Consider the following 20,559-nt stretch of genomic DNA (forward strand, 5'->3'; position numbering starts at 1 on the left):
TGCTTACTACTGTTTCTTTTAATAATTTAGTACAATTAATAAGAATAAAGAATACACTTAACAATATACAACAAATAACATTAATGTACGATGTAGTTTAACACTGTTCTCAACTATAGTCATTTTGGTATACTTGAGCACATTGATAAAGAATAGGATAAACTTAACAATATACAACAAATAACATTAATGTACGATCCCGTTTAACACTGTTCTCAACTATAGTCATTTTGGTATACTTGAGCACAGTGATAAAGAATAGGATAAACTTAACAATATACAACAACAATGTACGATCCCGTTTAACACTGTTCTCAACTATAGTCATTTTGGTATACTTGAGCACAGTGATAAAGAATAGGATAAACTTAACAATATACAACAAAAAAACATTAATGTACGATCCAGTTTAACACTGTTCTCAACTATAGTCATTTTGGTATACTTGAGAACAGTTATAAAGAATAGGATAAACTTAACAATATACAACAAAAAACATTAATGTACGATCCAGTTTAACACTGTTCTCAACTATAGTCATTTTGGTATACTTGAGAACAGTGATAAAGAATAGGATAAACTTAATAATATACAACAAAAAACATTAATGTACGATCCCGTTTAACACTGTTCTCAACTATAGTCATTTTGGTATACTTGAGCACAGTGATAAAGAATAGGATAAACTTAAAAATATACAACAAAAACATTAATGTACGATCCAGTTTAACACTGTTCTCAACTATAGTTATTTTGGTATACTTGAGAACAGTGATAAAGAATAGGATAAACTTAACAATATACAACAAAAAACATTAATGTACGATCCAGTTTAACACTGTTCTCAACTATAGTCATTTTGGTATACTTGAGCACAGTGATAAAGAATAGGATAAACTTAAAAATATACAACAAAAAACATTAATGTACGATCCAGTTTAATACTGTTCTCAACTATAGTTATTTTGGTATACTTGAGAACAGTGATAAAGAATAGGATAAACTTAACAATATACAACAAAAAACGTACATTAATGTACGATCCCGTTTAACACTGTTCTCGACTATAGTCATTTTGGTATACTTGAGCACAGTGATAAAGAATAGGATAAACTTAACAATATACAACAAAAAACATTAATGTACGATCCCGTTTAACACTGTTCTCAACTATAGTCATTTTGGTATACTTGAGCACAGTGATAAAGAATAGGATAAACTTAATAATATACAACAAATAACATTAATGTACGATCCAGTTTACCACTGTTCTCAACTATAGTCATTTTGGTATACTTGAGCACAGTGATAAAGAATAGGATAAACTTAACAATATACAACAAAAAACATTAATGTACGATCCCGTTTACCACTGTTCTCAACTATAGTCATTTTGGTATACTTGAGCACAATATACAACAAATAACATTAATGTACACGATTCTGTTTAACACTGTTCTCAACTATAGTCATTTTCATATACTTGAGCACAGTGATAATATGAAAAACATAATAACACTATAATATTTGTAGATGAATGACGCGGACACATACATATGTTCATAAGTAATTGATATAAATTGACTTTTAAAAGTGGAATTAACACAAATGATTGTAGATAAATATGACGTGAATTGCACGTACATAATGTTGATGAGTAGTATATTTATATAAATCGACTTTGAAAAGTGAAATAACATTAATATTTGTAGATGAATATGACGTGGACACGTACATATATTGATTAGTATATTGATATAAATCGACTTTTAAAAGTCAAATTAACACTAATATTTGTAGATGAATATGACTTGGACACGATTTACATATGTTGATGAGTATATTGATATAAATCGACTTTTAAAAGTGAAATAACACTAATATTTGTAGATGAATATGACGTGGACACGTACGGTACATAATGTTGATGAGTATATTGATATAAATCGACTTTTAAAAGTGAAATAACACTATTGATTGTAGATGAATATGACGTGGACAAGTACATTTATTGATGAGTATATTGATATAAATCGACTTTTAAAAGTGAAATAATCCTATTAGTTGTACACTATTGATCATATATGAATATGACGTGAATTGCACGTACATATGTTGATGAGTAGGCCTATATTGATATAATTGACTTCGAAAAGTGAAATAACACTGATTTGTAAATGAATATGACGTGGACAAGTACATTTATTGATGAGTATATTGATAAATCGACTTTTAAAAGTGAAATAACACTAATATTTATAGATGAATATGACGTGGACACGTACATATGTTGATGAGTATATTGATATAAATCGACTTTTAAAAGAGGAATTAACACTATTGATTGTAGACGTGAATTGCACGTACATATGTTGATGAGTGTATTGATATAAATCGACTAAACGTTAAATAACACTATCTTGTACAAGTACCCTCACTTGCACTGATGAAGGGCTAGTGTTGCCCGAAAACTCTGCTAACTTTTCTGGCTGTTTTACTTTATCGTTTTGATTTAGCTTTTCGCTTCTTTTTTTGTATCTCCATTGAGACCACAGCATTGTTATTATTTCAGTATTTTGCCTTTGGATTTACTAATATTAAAAGTGAAATAACACTAATGACTGTAGATGATATGACATTTATGTTGATGTATATATTTTTGTATATATAATATGCACACGTACATACGTTGATAGGTATTGATATAAATAGATTTATAAAAGTACGGTAATAGACACTTTATTTGTAGATGAATACGACATGGACAAGTTGCAATAAATTCTATCGTTATATCGTATGTTGATGAGTATTGATATAAATCGACTTTTTTAAAGTGGAATAACACTAAAATGTATAGATGGATAGGCCTCAACAAGTATTGTATTAAGCGGTACTGTATATTGATAGACTTCATACCTGTAATGTCAATGAAATCTGGCAACAAGAATTGTGTTTGATCCTCCTAATAGTATTCTAATAATCTTGGTTTGTAAAGGAGGCATGAAAAATCTAAACGCATAGCCAGGGGAGGGGTTGGAGTTTCGAACAAACTTCCCTGTGCCCGTCCTACGGTTTTTGTGAACTTTTTAGTAGCGTGCAAACGCGACTCTACAGCTCACTATGTCGATCGGTCGGTCGGTAAACACCAACTCAAATTTGAGCACGCGACTGCAGCCATGTATAGGCCTATGGCCTGTTTATACTAGAAATCAGCAGTGAAAGTATATGTAAATAATATGTGTTAATATAGAATTAGTTTTTTTTATTTAATAAATAGTATTAAAGTTGATCTTATTCTTTATCTGTGATTAATTATACTCAAATGACTATAGTTTAAAACAGTATTAAACGGCATCTTACATTAATGTTATTTGCTGTTTATTCGAAGTTTATCCTATTCTTTATCACTGTGCTCAAATATACCAAAATGACTATAGTTGAGAACAGTGTTAAACTGGATCGTACATTAATGTTATTTGTTGTATATTGTTAAGTTTATCCTATTCTTTATCACTGTGCTCAAGTATACCAAAATGACTATAGTTTAGAACAGGGTTAAACTGGATCGTACACATTAATGTTATTTGTTGTATATTGTTAAGTTTATCCTATTCTTTATCACTGTGCTCAAGTATACCAAAATGACTATAGTCGAGAACAGTGTTAAACGGGATCATACATTAATGTTATTTGTTGTATAATGTTAAGTTTATCATATTCTTTATCACTGTTCTCAAGTATCCAAAATGACTATAGTTGAGAACAGTGTTAAACTGGATCGTACATTAATGCTATTTGTTGTATATTGTTAAGTTTATCCTATTCTTTATCACTGTGCTCAAGTATACCAAAATGACTATAGTCGAGAACAGTGTTAAACGGGATCGTACATTAATGTTATTTGTTGTATATTGTTAAGTTTATCCTATTCTTTATCACTGTGCTCAAGTATACCAAAATGACTATAGTCGAGAACAGTGTTAAACGGGATCGTACATTAATGTACGTTTTTTGTTGTATATTGTTAAGTTTATCCTATTCTTTATCACTGTTCTCAAGTATACCAAAATGACTATAGTTGAGAACAGTGTTAAACTGGATCGTACATTAATGTTTTTTGTTGTATATTGTTAAGTTTATCCTATTCTTTATCACTGTTCTCAAGTATACCAAAATGACTATAGTTGAGAACAGTGTTAAACTGGATCGTACATTAATGTTTTTTGTTGTATATTTTTAAGTTTATCCTATTCTTTATCACTGTGCTCAAGTATACCAAAATGACTATAGTTGAGAACAGTGTTAAACTGGATCGTACATTAATGTTTTTTGTTGTATATTGTTAAGTTTATCCTATTCTTTATCACTGTTCTCAAGTATACCAAAATGACTATAGTTGAGAACAGTGTTAAACTGGATCATACATTAATGCTATTTGTTGTATATTATTAAGTTTATCCTATTCTTTATCACTGTGCTTAAGTATACCAAAATGACTATAGTTGAGAACAGTGTTAAACGGGATCGTACATTAATGTTTTTTGTTGTATATTATTAAGTTTATCCTATTCTTTATCACTGTGCTCAAGTATACCAAAATGACTATAGTCGAGAACAGTGTTAAACGGGATCATACCTTAATGCTATTTGTTGTATATTGTTAAGTTTATCCTATTCTTTATCACTGTGCTTAAGTAAACCAAAATGACCATAGTTGAGAACAGTGTTAAACGGGATCGTACATTAATGTTTTTTGTTGTATATTATTAAGTTTATCCTATTCTTTATCACTGTGCTCAAGTATACCAAAATGACTATAGTCGAGAACAGTGTTAAACGGGATCATACCTTAATGCTATTTGTTGTATATTATTAAGTTTATCCTATTCTTTATCACTGTGCTCAAGTATACCAAAATGACTATAGTTGAGAACAGTGTTAAACTGGATCATACCTTAATGTTTTTTGTTGTATATTATTAAGTTTATCCTATTCTTTATCACTGTGCTTAAGTATACCAAAATGACTATAGTTGAGAACAGTGTTAAACTGGATCGTACATTAATGTTATTTGTTGTATATTATTAAGTTTATCCTATTCTTTATCACTGTGCTCAAGTATACCAAAATGACTATAGTTGAGAACAGTGTTAAACGGAATCGTACATTAATGTTATATGTTGTATATTGTTAAGTTTATCCTATTCTTTATCACTGTGCTCAAGTATACTAAAATGACTATAGTTGAGAACAGTGTTTAACTACATCGTACATTAATGTTATGTGTTGTATATTGTTAAGTTTATCCTATTCTTTATCACTGTGCTCAAGTATACCAAAATGACTATAGTTGAGAACAGTGTTAAACGGAATCGTACATTAATGTTATATGTTGTATATTGTTAAGTTTATCCTATTCTTTATCACTGTGCTCAAGTATACTAAAATGACTATAGTTGAGAACAGTGTTTAACTACATCGTACATTAATGTTATGTGTTGTATATTGTTAAGTTTATCCTATTCTTTATCACTGTGCTCAAGTATACCAAAATGACTATAGTTGAGAACAGTGTTAAACGGGATCATACATTAATTTTATTTGTTGTATAATGTTAAGTTTATCCTATTCTTTATCACTGTTCTCAAGTATCCAAAATGACTATAGTTGAGAACAGTGTTAAACTGGATCGTACATTAATGCTATTTGTTGTATATTGTTAAGTTTATCCTATTCTTTATCACTGTGCTCAAGTATACCAAAATGACTATAGTCGAGAACAGTGGTAAACTGGATCGTACATTAATTTTATCCTTTGCTTTACTGTGCTTTGATTTGATAAGCAAGTTTGGTTGCCCCGCCCCCATATGTTGCCTACTAAATTAGGATTCCCTAGCTTTTCTATAAAAATTGAAGTACCCACAATGCACGTTATACGGAATTCATAGTCTTGTAAAATACAGACACAATAGTTTTTATCGTATTGTTTTCATTTAAATATCACTAAGATTGTCTTAAACTACAAACAACTAAAATTAGTGAAGGTATGCAAGTGTTTCTAAATATTTATTACTGGTAGTATTAATACAATTTGGATTATATCATTTTCCAGAAAGGTAGAAAAAAACATAAAATAGTTGAGAATTCTCAACTAGCCAGGATGGTATAGGAAATATAGCTCTAATCAGATGTACCGCGACACGTAGATTTGATAACATTAGTTTCCACTATTACGATATTGTTCCATATTTCTATCTTAGGAAGATATTATAAAGGGTTTTAATAAGAACATTTCTGATTTCAATCGGTAAATTTTAACTCTACGCGCGGTAGAAGTAATTTCCGGGTTCAAGGTAAGGTGTGCCAATCACCTTTCAACTTCCCTGCATGGTTGTATTCTACCAGGGAGTTGTAACAACTAAGTTGGCCGCTGGTGCTTGATGGCGATAGCCATTTTGGTTTTTTGTTTATTTTCGGACCGCGTGTGTGAAGGTATAGTAGTACATAAAGATCCAATTAAATATATTCATAAAACATAAGAATAAATTGTGGGAAATAATTATATAAAATTACATCGAGCGAACTGATGCTAAGAGCTTTTGTTTGAAATCGAATGCATTTTTAATGTTAATGTAAAGCTATAAAATGTACATAGAAAAAAATTTAATATTGTTATTCAAGCATTAATTATACGGGTATTTGATTATTTGAAAGGAAAAAGTTAAGTTTAGTTTGAAAGAAAAAGCAGTTCCAACTTCTTTGAATGTTAATGAAAAAAGTAAAATTCTTGCTAATAAATATTCAACTACCGTAGTTCCATTTAAATTCTTTTTTTGTTTAAAATTCTTTTGGTCACCAAGAATTTGTTATAACACTGAACAGTATAGAAAACGTAGATATGGGCGCTCCATATACTAACGGCCCCTTTGTACAGGAAGTCGAATTGAATAGCGGCCGGAGTGCATAACATCGCGCTAAACTGATACGGCGGCCGGAGTGAAGCGCGGCCGGAGTGATCGGCTTCCCCCGATAGCCGAGTTAGGACTTTGTATACTGTGCGCTATCTGTGTCCCGTTAGGAGCCTGGGATATTCCTGCCCATGTTGCAAGCCGTCTAAAACGTCTTCCTTCTTAGGCCAAAACGGCTCACTGTGTCGCGGAATAATGTATTAATTATACCAATTAGGATGGTATATATTTGAATAAACGCCCAGAACACCTCCCCAATAAAACTCCCCCCTCCCCCACCCAAATACCATCTAATAAACGCCCATCCACATTTATACACACAATATTGTATTATATTTATAACACAATTATTCAATTTTTAGTAGATTTCATCGGACTGCTACAATTTACCAAGCATTTAATTGTTCTTTTTTACCACTTTTCATATCTACAACAAACACTATACGTAAAACGCTATTAATCATCTAAGACACTGTGAAACAGGTTATTAGGTTTAGTTTTACGAATATCAAAAGCATTTCAATAATGGTAACCGACCGAAATCATTTTATTTGTAGTACAGTAGTGCAAATTTCGTAAAACTAAATGGCACGCTCGCTTCGCTCGCGTACCATCTAGGTCGTGCCCACAGATGGTTCTCGAATACACAGTATTTCCAGCGAGAAAAAAATGGAGATTTCAAATGTACGTACCGCAGGACTATAATACATTGTCGTTTACAGAAACGAATAAATATACACAATGATTTATGTAGTCAACCAAAATTAGCACCCTGGGAATTACTTCCGAGAGAGAAACAAAATGAGTCAAATTTTTTTATTTGGACTCATTTAAACAAACCCAATTTGTGTTTTGTATGTAACATTAAGGGTTGAGGGATGGGGGAAGAAGATAGGTACAAAGAGGAAACATTTTAAAATATATTCTTATCCACTCAGTAACGAAATATTGTTTTTAATGTTTTATAGGCCTATAAATAATATACCACTAAATACAGTAAAACATTTACGATTTAATACGGTACTTTGTTAAAACTCTCACTGTCATAGTCGATTGAAATAGTAAAGTACATGTAACGATACACCACTACGACGTTTATATATTTTTAAATTATTAATTAATACAAACGTTGAGAAGCAACTGTCAGTAATAACGTTTATTTATTTGTATATTATATGTTTATAATCTAACAGTAGGGCCTACCCACACTCACAGTAATAAAGTTTATTTGTATATATTTTTATATTACATCTAACAGTACCAACACTCACAGTAAGAAATTTGCGATTCAAATTGCGATCAAAAGTGGTTAATACCTTAACAGTATTGTACAGCATTGCAATACTATTTATGTTTATTCTCCAAGGGGGCCCATAAATCTAAATCTAAATCTATACCTCTATGGTTAAACCAAATAATTTGGAATGTTTATTTGTATATTATATGTTTATAATCTAACAGTAGGGCCTACCCACACTCACAGTAATAAAGTTTATTTGTATATATTTTTATATTACATCTAACAGTACCAACACTCACAGTAAGAAATTTGCGATTCAAATTGCGATCAAAAGTGGTTAATACCTTAACAGTATTGTACAGCATTGCAATACTATTTATGTTTATTCTCCAAGGGGGCCCATAAATCTAAATCTATACCTGTATGGTTAAACCAAATAATTTGGAATGTTGTTTTTAAAGAAAATCGGCCTGTCTTCAACATTATGATGCTGTACTCGAACTGTTCAACCGGTTTTCAGCTATTAAAAACAATTATCGTAGGAGGAGATAGGAAAATGCGAAGCCTCCTCGCATTTTTGTGGCGGGTATTTTTCAAGATGGACATCCATTAGACAGTGTATACCACGATCGGAAAACACCCCTATTTGGGGCAAATCGTTGAACCTAAATTCGTTTTAATCGTCAATAACTAATTATCTAACTTAATTTAATTAGTAAACAGGGTTACATCAGGTGGTTAAAATCAGTACCGAAAGTACGAACCAACTTTATATACCATCGAGTAAAAATTCTAGAAGTAAGGCGCGATTTACCGAATTTTGCCCTTACGTAAATTTATATATAGAAGAAAATGCTACGGGTCATAGTATCATTTGCATAACAGTGTCATTTTGTCAAAGCGGGTACCACACAATATAAAGCCATCTGTGTATAATGCAAATGTTAATTGGCATGCCTTTCTCTTTGAATGTCAGATAATGTGCAGCAAACAGAATGTTTGCATTTGATATTACTAGGGGGTGAGCTCGCTTCGCTCGCTCCCCCTCTACGAAGTGTAGAGGATGGTTCTCGGAATGATAATGACTCGGGTAAAAAGTTTTAGAAGGACATTCTGACCTGGACAGCTTCAGAATTTAAAAAGCTATCCAACGAAACAAAACAAAGCTGTGATTTGACAACAGTTTATTTCACCTTTGTTCACGGACTATAGTTATTTTGATTTTAAATAACTCTGAAACTTGACATTGAAGTTAAGTGTAATCCAGTACCATACTTATTCATTAATAAAACTGTATTCATAATAAAAAAATCTATCTAACGATACCAAACAGTACAGTATTTGGTGAAATTGCATGTGTATACTATGCGTTTATTGGTATGGGTGTAATGGGTAGAAATAAAATGATCAGTATTAAATCCCCTTTCAATGATACCATGGATGACCAACTTTAGTTAGCGGCTGAAGGAGAGGTCGAAAAAAATGACACCTAACTTTTTTGGATTCAGCATCTCAAGAATAACAAAATTAGCTAAAAAATCTATTTTGGCACAAATATCAAGCTGGAAGACAACCCGTACTATGACTACATAAATCACTGTGTCTATTCGTTCCTCCTGTAAACGACAAGTATTATAGTCCTGCGGTACATACATTTGAAATCGTCAGTTTTTTTACGCTTTCGAGAACCATCTGTGGGCACGACCTAGATTGTACGCGAGCGAACCATCTAGTAGAAAATAATTAAGATGAAAATAATTAAGGTGCAAACAAAACAAAACACATAACTACAACACTATGGCTTTTATTATGCCAATGACAGAAACAAATTAACTTGAAGTATATACAGTACAATATAATATTAAAATAATAATAACGATAGTAATATCACTTAGTATGTATTAGTGTATATTTAAATGTACTGTAGGTCTCCACTCCACATACCATCAATCAATGATAATAAATACAATTAGAGTGCCTTTTCGTTTGATATAATTCATCACCATTAATGATATGGTACAACAAAAACTGTGCATGTCAAAATTGCATACAAAAAACAACATATTATGAATGTTTGAATATAATATCTCCTACATTACAATCAGTATGCTTCCATGACATGCAGTAATTAATGATGTACTTTACAATTTGCTTGTTTACAGAATACAAAATCATTGTATGATACGTTTTAGATAATTTGGTTGACACAGGAATGCTCCATCAAGGCTTGAGTCAATCATCAGAGTTACGACATTAGGTTAAAGTCACATGATTGTGTCAAAATTGGCTCCATTAATGCATGTAACCTAAACGTTTTCTTCTTTCTTTAAAAATTTAATTGCAAATTTGACGGTGAAATATTGATGTGCAAAGTGTACAGAAGTACTTGCGTCAAAGAATAATTGCGCGTACAATAATATACAATTCAATATTTGTAATTATAAGAAAACGAAAATTCTCTACCTTACATACATTAATGGAGACAATTTTGACACAGTTTGATCTGTTTATCATGTGACCCTAACCCAAACCCTTTATATGTATATGGCTGTCACTAGCTATATAATTACACTATTTTTTTTCAAATCAAGATTGACAATGATCTTGGAAATCTGGGTTATATTTTGAAATTAGTTCATTTAATTTATATTCAGGTAAAATACATTGTTAATAAAAAATTTGTTCAATCAAGTTGAGTAAAAAAGATCCATTCTTTTTTACTTCCTGAGATGAAAATATATAATATACAATTGTTTGTGAAAGGAGGACATAATAACATCTCCACTTAATTGGTATCACATAACTTCAATACAGTTACAAGTAACATAAGAAACAATGTATCTGAATCATTGCACTAGCTAAGTGATTTGAAATAACAAAATAATGTATACTAATCAATTACCATCTACCACCATCAATTCCAACACAAATTTTATCAAAGTACAAAAGTATTCATATCAGAAATTTCAGACAGTTACTATACTAAAAATTCTTTATAAGGGTAAAAAAAATACATTATGTTTAGGTATACCTAACTATAAAACAGTAAAGATTAGATGAGTGAAACTTATTTTGGCTTTATGCCTGGGTGGCTTTAACAGAGTTTCTCTCTTTTTTGTTTTATTTCATAATTACATATGAATAAACTTAATGTATTATTCTGTATTTTATTTCTATAATATTTACAAATTACAAAGTTATAGTATACCATGTAAATGACAATTAAATAGCAATAACTGTTAAGTTAAAATGACAAACCAGAAGATTGTCATACTGCTCTAGCTTACATCTTCAAATAACAGTGAGCTCATTTGCAATGCAGACCAGTGGTGGATTAATACTCATACTCTTACCAGCAGTTATCATACAACTGGAGAAGATGTTCCTATAATGTCAACTTTTGAGAGGAATTGTCTTTACACAAGTTAATGTATGGTATTTGTTGTAAATAAATTTTGTACTAATTAATTACTTGCTAGACAATTATAATAATGATGACGACTGAATAAAGCAAGATTGTTTGCAGTATTCTAGAAATGCAGGGTTAAAAACGAGTGGTATGCTTAGTGAGCTCCTGGAATCTTCTGAAGTAACTGTGATGAAAAAAAAATATTGTCATAGTAACAACTTTGTATTACATGTATAAATTCAAATGTATTTTGTTTTTATTAACTAGGAATGATGTAAGGCAGTCTATACGGAGGCATACACAGCTACTTCTGCCCAAGTCAAATTGGAATGGCATAAAAAGTTTTACAGATTTCAACTTGCACAAATTTGCCTTGGCCACTAGACAGACTAACAACTACAGAGAATAAATATGAGTTATATGGCACCGTCTATACTATAAAAACAGCTTGAGAGAAGGGAAGTGATCAAACATTATCAACAATATATAGGAGACCATTTAGATTTTAAACAAAAACGACCGACAAGAATTTTTGACTTAAAAAGTTCACTTTAGCGTACTGTTAGCAAGATGTATTTGAAGGGGAGAGAATGTTATAATGAGTATAAATATTGATTCATTTTGATGTTGATCAATTTGAATTGTTTCAAGTCAGTGTATTTAATACTTACATTACTGATGTCACTGCCAGTCAATGCTTTAACAGCTGGTGGTAACTGACTGAGTAACTTGGTCACTTCAGTTGTTGTACGATCATCACCAAGCAATACAATCTCATCAGTCTTGGCCAACGGAGCGGCAACTTCTGCAGCAATCTACAAAACAGCAGCAAAGTCATTCATTATACACCTTCATTTATTATTAAGAAATGTCATCTTCATTTAAAGACATGTCATAATACATCTTTCTTCATAGTTTATAACTTTTAGTCTTACTTAATTTTAACAGTTTTTTGTCACAGTTGATTGAAATCTGAATTGTAACAAAATTATTATTATTATTATTCTTCTTTGAGCAATCCTCAGTCGCTTTCCAAATTTTAACCATTAATTATTCCTTAAAATAGACCTGAAATGGATTTTCGATTTTTTTCATTGTCCTATCCCTCCAATGGACAATTTGCAATTTTTTGGCTATAACTCTTGAAATCTATGGACTATTTTCTAAAAAATGCTTGTGCATTTGCAGAAACGTATTTATAATTTTTTTAGATAAAATGATTACCGTACAAACGGTTATTCATGGAGTAAATGACGATTTAAAATCTTCAAATCAACCGTTTTTTTCTGGCAATACCAAAGTTAGCCTGGCAACGTTTGCCGTGATACAACGCCGTGTTCAATGATGCGTATCCATATTTCCCGTTCGTGTATTTTGTATATCGTTGGTAATTTATACTGCTAAAATGTGTTAGTTTCTTTAGTTTTTAGTTTAGCAGAATTAAATTAGTAATATGAGATGATAATTTATTTGTCACGAACCAGGCAGTTCGAAAACGAATTTTATTCATATTTTACTTTGGCTTGACAATGAGCAGCAAGGTTTTGTTATTGCTTTGGTCCTTAAATGCACATAAAGCGGAGCCTCGCATGTGGGTGGGTGGTGGATCGACTCCGCACGCTAGGGGCCTAGGCCTAGTAAAGGTTTGGGAGGTAGGCCTTCTACATTCGGGTTTTAGAACAAACAAAGTACATTTTAGGGACCTATATTTCAACAACATTAGATATTGAATAAATTAGTCTTAGTGTCAACGCTTCGCGTATCTTTCCAGGCCGTCGATCATTCACTGACTATCGGGCGGCATACATGCTCTCGAAATCGTCGTGTGTATATGTGACGTCGTGAATATAGAGGCTTCCGACGGCCGTTGAAATAGAATATTGCAATGGAGTGAGTAATTTTCGCTAATTTACCAAGGTATCTAAAAATTTCATTTTTTTCTCAAAATACTATACATTTTGTTTTTATTTGTATGGGCTATTATCATCTTATATTACTAGTTTGATACATTTAAATAACATGTGTGGTCGAGCGGTTAAGACAGTGGAACCGTAATTACGTAGCCATAACATCGGCAGGGGTTCGAGGCTCACTCACTCCATGGTTCTGGTGGTAGAACGAGTCTTCTCGGATAAGGACTATAAACCGTAGGTCCAGTGTACACATCTAGCTCGTGTGCACTTTAAAGAACCTAGTACATCTTTCGAGACGAGTAGGGGGTTACCCCGGTGTATTAGTACATCACAGCCACTGATCACCAACTGGGCCCTCTGGGAGACCAGTCTTTGACTGAAGAGGTTACCCAGTATAAATATAAATTTCAATCAATCAATCATGTGAATTTCTTGAGAATCGAAAGTTCATTTCAGGTCAATTTTAAGCTATTGAACCATTTTCATAGCCGACTTCTAAAAAAGACTCAACCAAGATTTAGTACTCTGATTTTTGTTCTACTGCTTGATAACATGACAGAGTTCATTAATAAAAATATTTCAAAGTTTAACTTGTATAGGAAAAAACAAAAAAAGTATTTTGTGTGGAGGGAGGTTTCGCAATGCTACGAATACGATAACTAAAACGGATATGTCATACACACATATTCGTTTTCGTAAGCCAGAAAAAATCTGTTTAGCATGGAAATAAAATATTGAGAGCACCGTCCAAAATCACTGTGGTAAATTTGAACAAAGTGCAGGTACGTGTTGCTTGGTGCTTGGCTGCTAGGCCTAGCATAACATCAAAGCAAGTGAGGACTTTAAAAACTGCTATTTATCAAAATTGACATGGCATTTTTAGTAAATTACTAAATAATTACTTACTTAATAAATTATCTATAATTAAATTATAATCAAGAATCATTCCTGATTCAATAAAAAATGTGCAAAACAGATCAAAAACTATACTCGTTTTGAATATGCTTTATGAATATGAAATAGGGATCAGCTCAAAAGTTTGACAAATGTGTGACCTATCCGTTTTTGTATTCGTAGTGTTGCAAAACCTCTCTGATATCAAATTTTCCTTTTTTATTGGAGTGGGAAAATGCCCAATTTATGTTTAGTCAATTTCTTACAAGACCTACAGTATAAAATGTTAACAAGAGCAACCAAAAAAATTAAAAATGATCAAGCACTGATTTTATTTTTTATAAAAATACTGAAACAAAGTATAGGTCAAACGCACAAAAATATCACAGACAAAAATATAGGAGGTAACATGAATTTAAATTTCAGTTACCTTTGGCAGAGAATCTAGTACAAGACTCATCATTGCAGCATCTCCATATTGCTTGTAGGCAGCAGCTTTCATTCTCATCCTTTCTGCTTCTGCTTTACCAGTAGCTTCAATGGCTGAAGCTTCTGCTGCTCCCAACATCTTAATTTTCTCTGCATCTGCTCTAGCTGCCAATACTGTGTGTGTTCTATGTTTAAAGTTAAACATTTGTGACTTTAAATACTTTGTAGATATAGGCCTAGGAAATAAGCCTATTTGTAAAATGTACCTAGGTGGTACTTGGTAAACAGCAAGTTGAGCATCTTACCTCATACCATCAGCTATTGTTTCTACTCTGTAAGATTCTGCTTCAGCTGGTCTTTTGATCGTAGCAATTAGTTCTTTCTCTTTTCTTTGGATTTCACGGGATTCAATGTCAATTAATTTGCGGCGCTCAACAACTTCAATTTCAACCTCTTCACTACGAATCTTCTGCTTTTCTTTAGCTGCTTGTAGTTCATATGCCAACTGGGCCTCTGCATTCTGGGAAAAATTTAGGAAAAAAAAGTTAAAATAGTGGAGTTGCCTCTTTGTTTTCAAAGGTTTGTAAACTAAATATAGTACAGGAAAGATATGCTCAGAATCAGTAAAAGGTTGAAAAAATTGCAACAGAATTTTTTTCACCACAATGCATTTCTATAAGGTCCCTATATGAACATACGGTACTAAAAGTCTAGAAAAATCCAGGTAGGGGAAATAGGGTTTTTTTAACAAAATGGCCGCTGATGGCAAAAAATGTCTAAAAATTAACAAAAAACATATATTGTATATCTAATTACCACTTGATAATGATAGCAGTTTTTATAATGCTTTTTATATTTCTTTAGTGTCAAACATTTAAACTGCAATTTACATATTAATTTAAGTGCTATTTAGCAGCACAAACACTCATTATATCAAGATATATCACCACGGTTATAATAATAGACAACGTAGTCCTATGCATTATAATGCAGGATTACGGTGTCTAATAAAACAGTTCATTTACATGTGTACTGTCACAACAATAGAATTATACAATCTTACAATCTATTAATCCATTTATTTTCATTGTCCAGTTATCATCCTCTGTCTATAGGTAGGAATTAAGCCTGTGCTGATGCCGTGGTATTCGTCATAAACAGTGGTACTGGTGGTAAATTTGTCATCAATGGACACATCACGCCATTTGTTACTTTCCATCCCCCAGTCTGTGGGTTGTGGTAATATACACGCAGGAAATGACATTTTGCAGCATTTGTTGTTGGGGGTATCAGGGGTCCCAAGTCTACCGCTACTCGCGGTAGTCTACCGCTTTTAGTACCCACCTACCGCGCTACCGCTATCTCGACGTTTTCTACCGCATTTTTATTTTTTTTACCGCATTTTCAAATTTCCCCATATTTTTGGCCAAATTGATTTACGGTTACACCCAGGCTCAGCCCAGGTCAACAATAGTCAATAACCAGACAAAAGTGAGGTAGGATGTTGAAACAATGTTTATTCATGCAGTCTCCGTGGTCTATTATTGTATTTTTATTTGTATGCACTGCCTTTGTTAAACCGTAACAATAATATAAACACGGTACTACACGCCGGACGTACAAAAAAAGAAGTGTGCAACCAACCGTGAATCAATCACGTGGTAACCGGAATACGCGATTATTAATTTTGGGAGGATCCAAGTTTTAACTAAATAAACGCTTTGATTACACAGTGGTTGAGACACGTTTTTAATAGTTATTACATTTTTAAACACCCTCATAATTAATGGACTCTACCAATGTTGATCCGCTGCAAAGAACAACTGATCGCACATCGCACGAGGTTGTTGAGGCAGTGTTTTATTTGGTTTTACTGTACGATCCGATAATACGAACATGTTAAATGGATTCGCCAAGCAAGTACTGTAGGCCTACGTTTAATAAAATTTACCTAAGATTGTCGTAAGCTCTTTTGTTCAAACTTGTTATTTATAGCAATAATCCACCCGTTCCGGCATGCACGCTAGGCCTCCAGCCTAGGCCTACTCCTCGATCGATGTCGCTGGTGGGGAATTTCCCAGCGATAAGAAAGACGGATTTGGAATAGTTTTTGGGTTTAAAAATGGTAGCTAGCTAGGGCCTAGAAGTAGAAGCCCTAGGCTAGGCCTGTGCCTAAAAAAAAATGAGTAAATTCTATTGGGCAATACTATCATGTGTAAATATTGTACATTATGTAATTAAGTTAAATTATGTTATATACTGAATTTTAGTTAAAATACAGTATATATTTTTAAAATTCTTTGTACTGAGGATGTATAAAAAAAAATAAGAATGTAAAAATACTGATGGATAAACCTATGTATGTAAAAATTAATGTGTAAATATTGTATATATATGTAACATATTTAGTTAATTAAGAGACGTAAAACGACACGCGTGTTGATTTTCGATTCCCCGCGCGTTGACTTTCGACGCCCCGACGAATTGAATGTGGTTCACGACAAAATCTCCTGCGAATGGACTTTCCCAAGTTGGGACCTCTGGGGAATAGACTTTATTTCAAGTGCTGTTTTGCTTTTTGCTACTTTCTCCCATAACGTATTCCTCCATACAGTATATAGCTACCAATGCCAATTCCTCTGATGCGATGGTTTCTTTTTTTTGGAGACGTTTGGTTTTACAGAGTTTGTAAACATACTACTGCCCAGGTGTTATGACTTTTTAAGACTAACACCTTTTCCTATACCAAATAGATGGGATGTAGTATCACTTCCCTGAATTCCATGTATAAAAAGCAAATTAATTTTACAGAGCTTCACACCAAGGAAAGACTTTACATGCATTCACAGTGCTCCTCCATCGAGAACTTTCGGTATTAAATCAATGAATGAAGCAACCGTGACGTGACAGAATACTAATTTAAGAGGAAAGAACATATTATTACACATGGGTGTAATGTGGTAACATGTATAATCAAATAAAAATACCCTTTAGATATGAACAAATACAACACCATCATGTCATTCAGTGAATTCTATTACAAAATAGAAATGTGTTAAAATACAATATTGACGTGTATAATATGCATGTGGCGGGGCGGGGCGTACATTCGAGGAAATAAATTCAAAATGATGTCCGATGGGGGCGGGGGAGGGGGTGCAGTGGTGTAGGTTATTCCAAATGATGTCCTATGTGGGGCGTTTATTCGATTTTTCTAAATGTAGCGTTTATCCGAATAAATACGGTAATAGATTGTAGTCCAGTGATGGCGCAAGGATTTTCCCGATGAGGGGGGTGGGGCGGGTAGCATTAATTTGCTGGGCCATCAATGGGAGCGCACCCAGAAGCCAGAAGTTCTGACAATATTATACCGGTAAAGGGGGGTAGTTTTAGTCACTTTTAAAAATGAAAATCCTTGAAACAGCACTCAATGGGGTATTGTTTTGAAATATCATCATATTGTCTACAGATACTCCCAAAAATAGCCAATTGGGGAGAGGGGATGGGGGGCCGGACAGACTCCCCTCACCCTTCCCATATGATCTCCCATCCCTATACCCCTCTCCACTGGCATTTGTTTTTCGGCCATTTTCTAATTAACAGCACTTAAAATAATGTGTATATTGTAGTTCAGATCTTCGAAACTGTAAAGAAATATATAAACCATTGTAAAAACTGTTATAAAGTGGTAATTAGATCTATCTTTTATGTTTTTTTGGCCTTTTTTTAGGCATTTTCGCCATTGGCGGCAATTTTGTTTAAAAAAACCTATTTCCCCTACCTGGATTTTTCTAGAATTTTAATATGTTCATATAGGGACCTTATAGAAATGCATAGACTTTTCCCAAGTCTGTATATCTTTTTTTTTTATTTATTTGTTTTTATTTCGACCGCGATTTTTGTCTGAAAATACAGACTTGTGAAACACGTATAGAAATCGATTTGCAGACCGCAAACATCCGATAAGAATGACGTAGGTTATCATACCGTATTTGGCTATATGGGGCGGGCGGTATGTAAATATGGATTTCGAATCAACCAATGATCATTTTGTTTCAAAATGAAAAAGATCGAGACGTACGTACAGTGCTGAATGTACGATCGAGACTGTTGAAATAATAAAATCGTAATGCCAAGTTGTTTTGTTTATTAATTGTTTAGTCCTTGGCCTAGGCCTCTTTCGTAGGTCCCACTCAACTCGCACGCATGACCTGCCAAATAAAACGCCAATAAAGTAGCCCTACATACCACCACCGGCACACAACAGGGCTACACCACCACACAGAACGGGACAGGGTCTGGGTGGGAATTAAATCAAAATTATCTCCGCGTAATAAATGATCCATTGAATGTTTGATTTGCGGAGAAGCTAGCCTATCATATCAAAACGAGTTTTCATGTTCTTGGGAAAAAATCCCATCCAATGTTTACCAGACTACTAGGCATATATATAGCCTTCAGAAACTTTCATAAATGTACCCAAGTACACATTGTCTAAACGTAACATAGCGCATGCGCATCATCTTAGTTGTTGAGTCTTTGAAATTCTGAAATATGAATATTAAAACGGTGTACGAGTGAGTAGCCAATCGCATGCAGCTGAAACTAGTCAACCGGATAATCGTATGCACCAAGAATTCTTGGTGTCAAACCACGTGACTTGTGTGTGTTTCCCCAGATGGAGTATCTAAAATCAAGTAGTATACGTATGAAACGCCATATGTGCCAAAATATTTATCTTTTTACTAATATTAAGACAAAACTCCGTCTGGATCCCAGACTAAGAAATGCATTGTGGTGAAATAAATTCTGTTGCAGTTTTTTCAACCATGTTTCATAGTTTTCCTGTACTAATAGGGAAAACTTCCAATTGTCTATTCTTGACAACTTGCTTTAAAGTAAATAATTAAAATTTTATTATAATTTTTAATATTAACATGGCGAGCAACCATCTTCCAGTATAAAAGTCTGATTCTCCGAAATAAAAGTCCCATTGTTTTGTAAAAACAATGCATTACTTCAAAAACATTTAAACCAGGTCATTCTTTGTCTTAAAAGTAAAATAAAATAATGTTGAATGTCCTCTCGTGGACGGTCTTTAGGGCTACCCTAGCTAGGCTTTGTAGACCTAGCTGGTAAACAGCAGTAACAATACATACGAACATCATATACTACTAGCTATAGGCCTAGCCTGACGTTGTCTAGTTGCTGCGCCAGAAAGGGTTTACTATGTTAATTAGTTATCCGCTTGGTATACCAAGCGGATAACTCCTTGTTATTGTATGAGATCAAAATTTTTGGTTATCCGCAACTTAGTAGTTGCGGATAACCCTTGTTATTGTAAATATCTTTTTTTTGGTTATCCGCAACGAAGTTGCAGGATAACCTCTTGTGATTGTATGAAATCATAATTAACATCAACTTTTTATTGGTTATCCGCAACGAAGTTGCAGGATAACCTCTTGTGATTGTACGAATTCTGTATGATTTTTGTGTAACGCTTTTCTTTAAAACTCGCAAACATAACATTTCGGTAACTATCTTAACATATCGACAACGTCGTCAAGCGAAGCTTTTCATGACGTTTACAATTGCGCAACGTGACTTCCGCGCGATTTAACGATTTTGTCGTATTTAACATAGCTCGACAACCAAATAACATTTCCACTTGAAAATGTGCAAAAATTTAATTTATATCATGCGCTA

The 20,559-nt window shown here is 33.1% G+C and overlaps 1 protein-coding gene across 1 annotated transcript in view; it reads right to left on the minus strand.

The window, feature by feature from the left end:
- Nucleotides 1–9,992: 9,992 nt before the first annotated feature.
- The window catches only part of LOC140044981 (flotillin-2-like), a 124,875-nt gene continuing 114,308 nt past the window's right edge, over nucleotides 9,993–20,559 (minus strand). The window contains exons 6-9 of the mRNA XM_072089702.1: nucleotides 15,159–15,373; nucleotides 14,855–15,038; nucleotides 12,289–12,432; nucleotides 9,993–11,801 (exon numbers count right to left, since the gene is read on the minus strand). Coding sequence (XP_071945803.1) covers nucleotides 11,772–11,801; nucleotides 12,289–12,432; nucleotides 14,855–15,038; nucleotides 15,159–15,373 — 573 coding nt within the window. The 3' untranslated portion in view covers nucleotides 9,993–11,771. The remainder of the gene's footprint in view (nucleotides 11,802–12,288; nucleotides 12,433–14,854; nucleotides 15,039–15,158; nucleotides 15,374–20,559) is intronic.

The sequence above is a fragment of the Antedon mediterranea genome, chromosome 3 (assembly GCF_964355755.1).
Source record: "Antedon mediterranea chromosome 3, ecAntMedi1.1, whole genome shotgun sequence".
Classification (NCBI taxonomy): Eukaryota; Metazoa; Echinodermata; class Crinoidea; order Comatulida; family Antedonidae; genus Antedon; species Antedon mediterranea.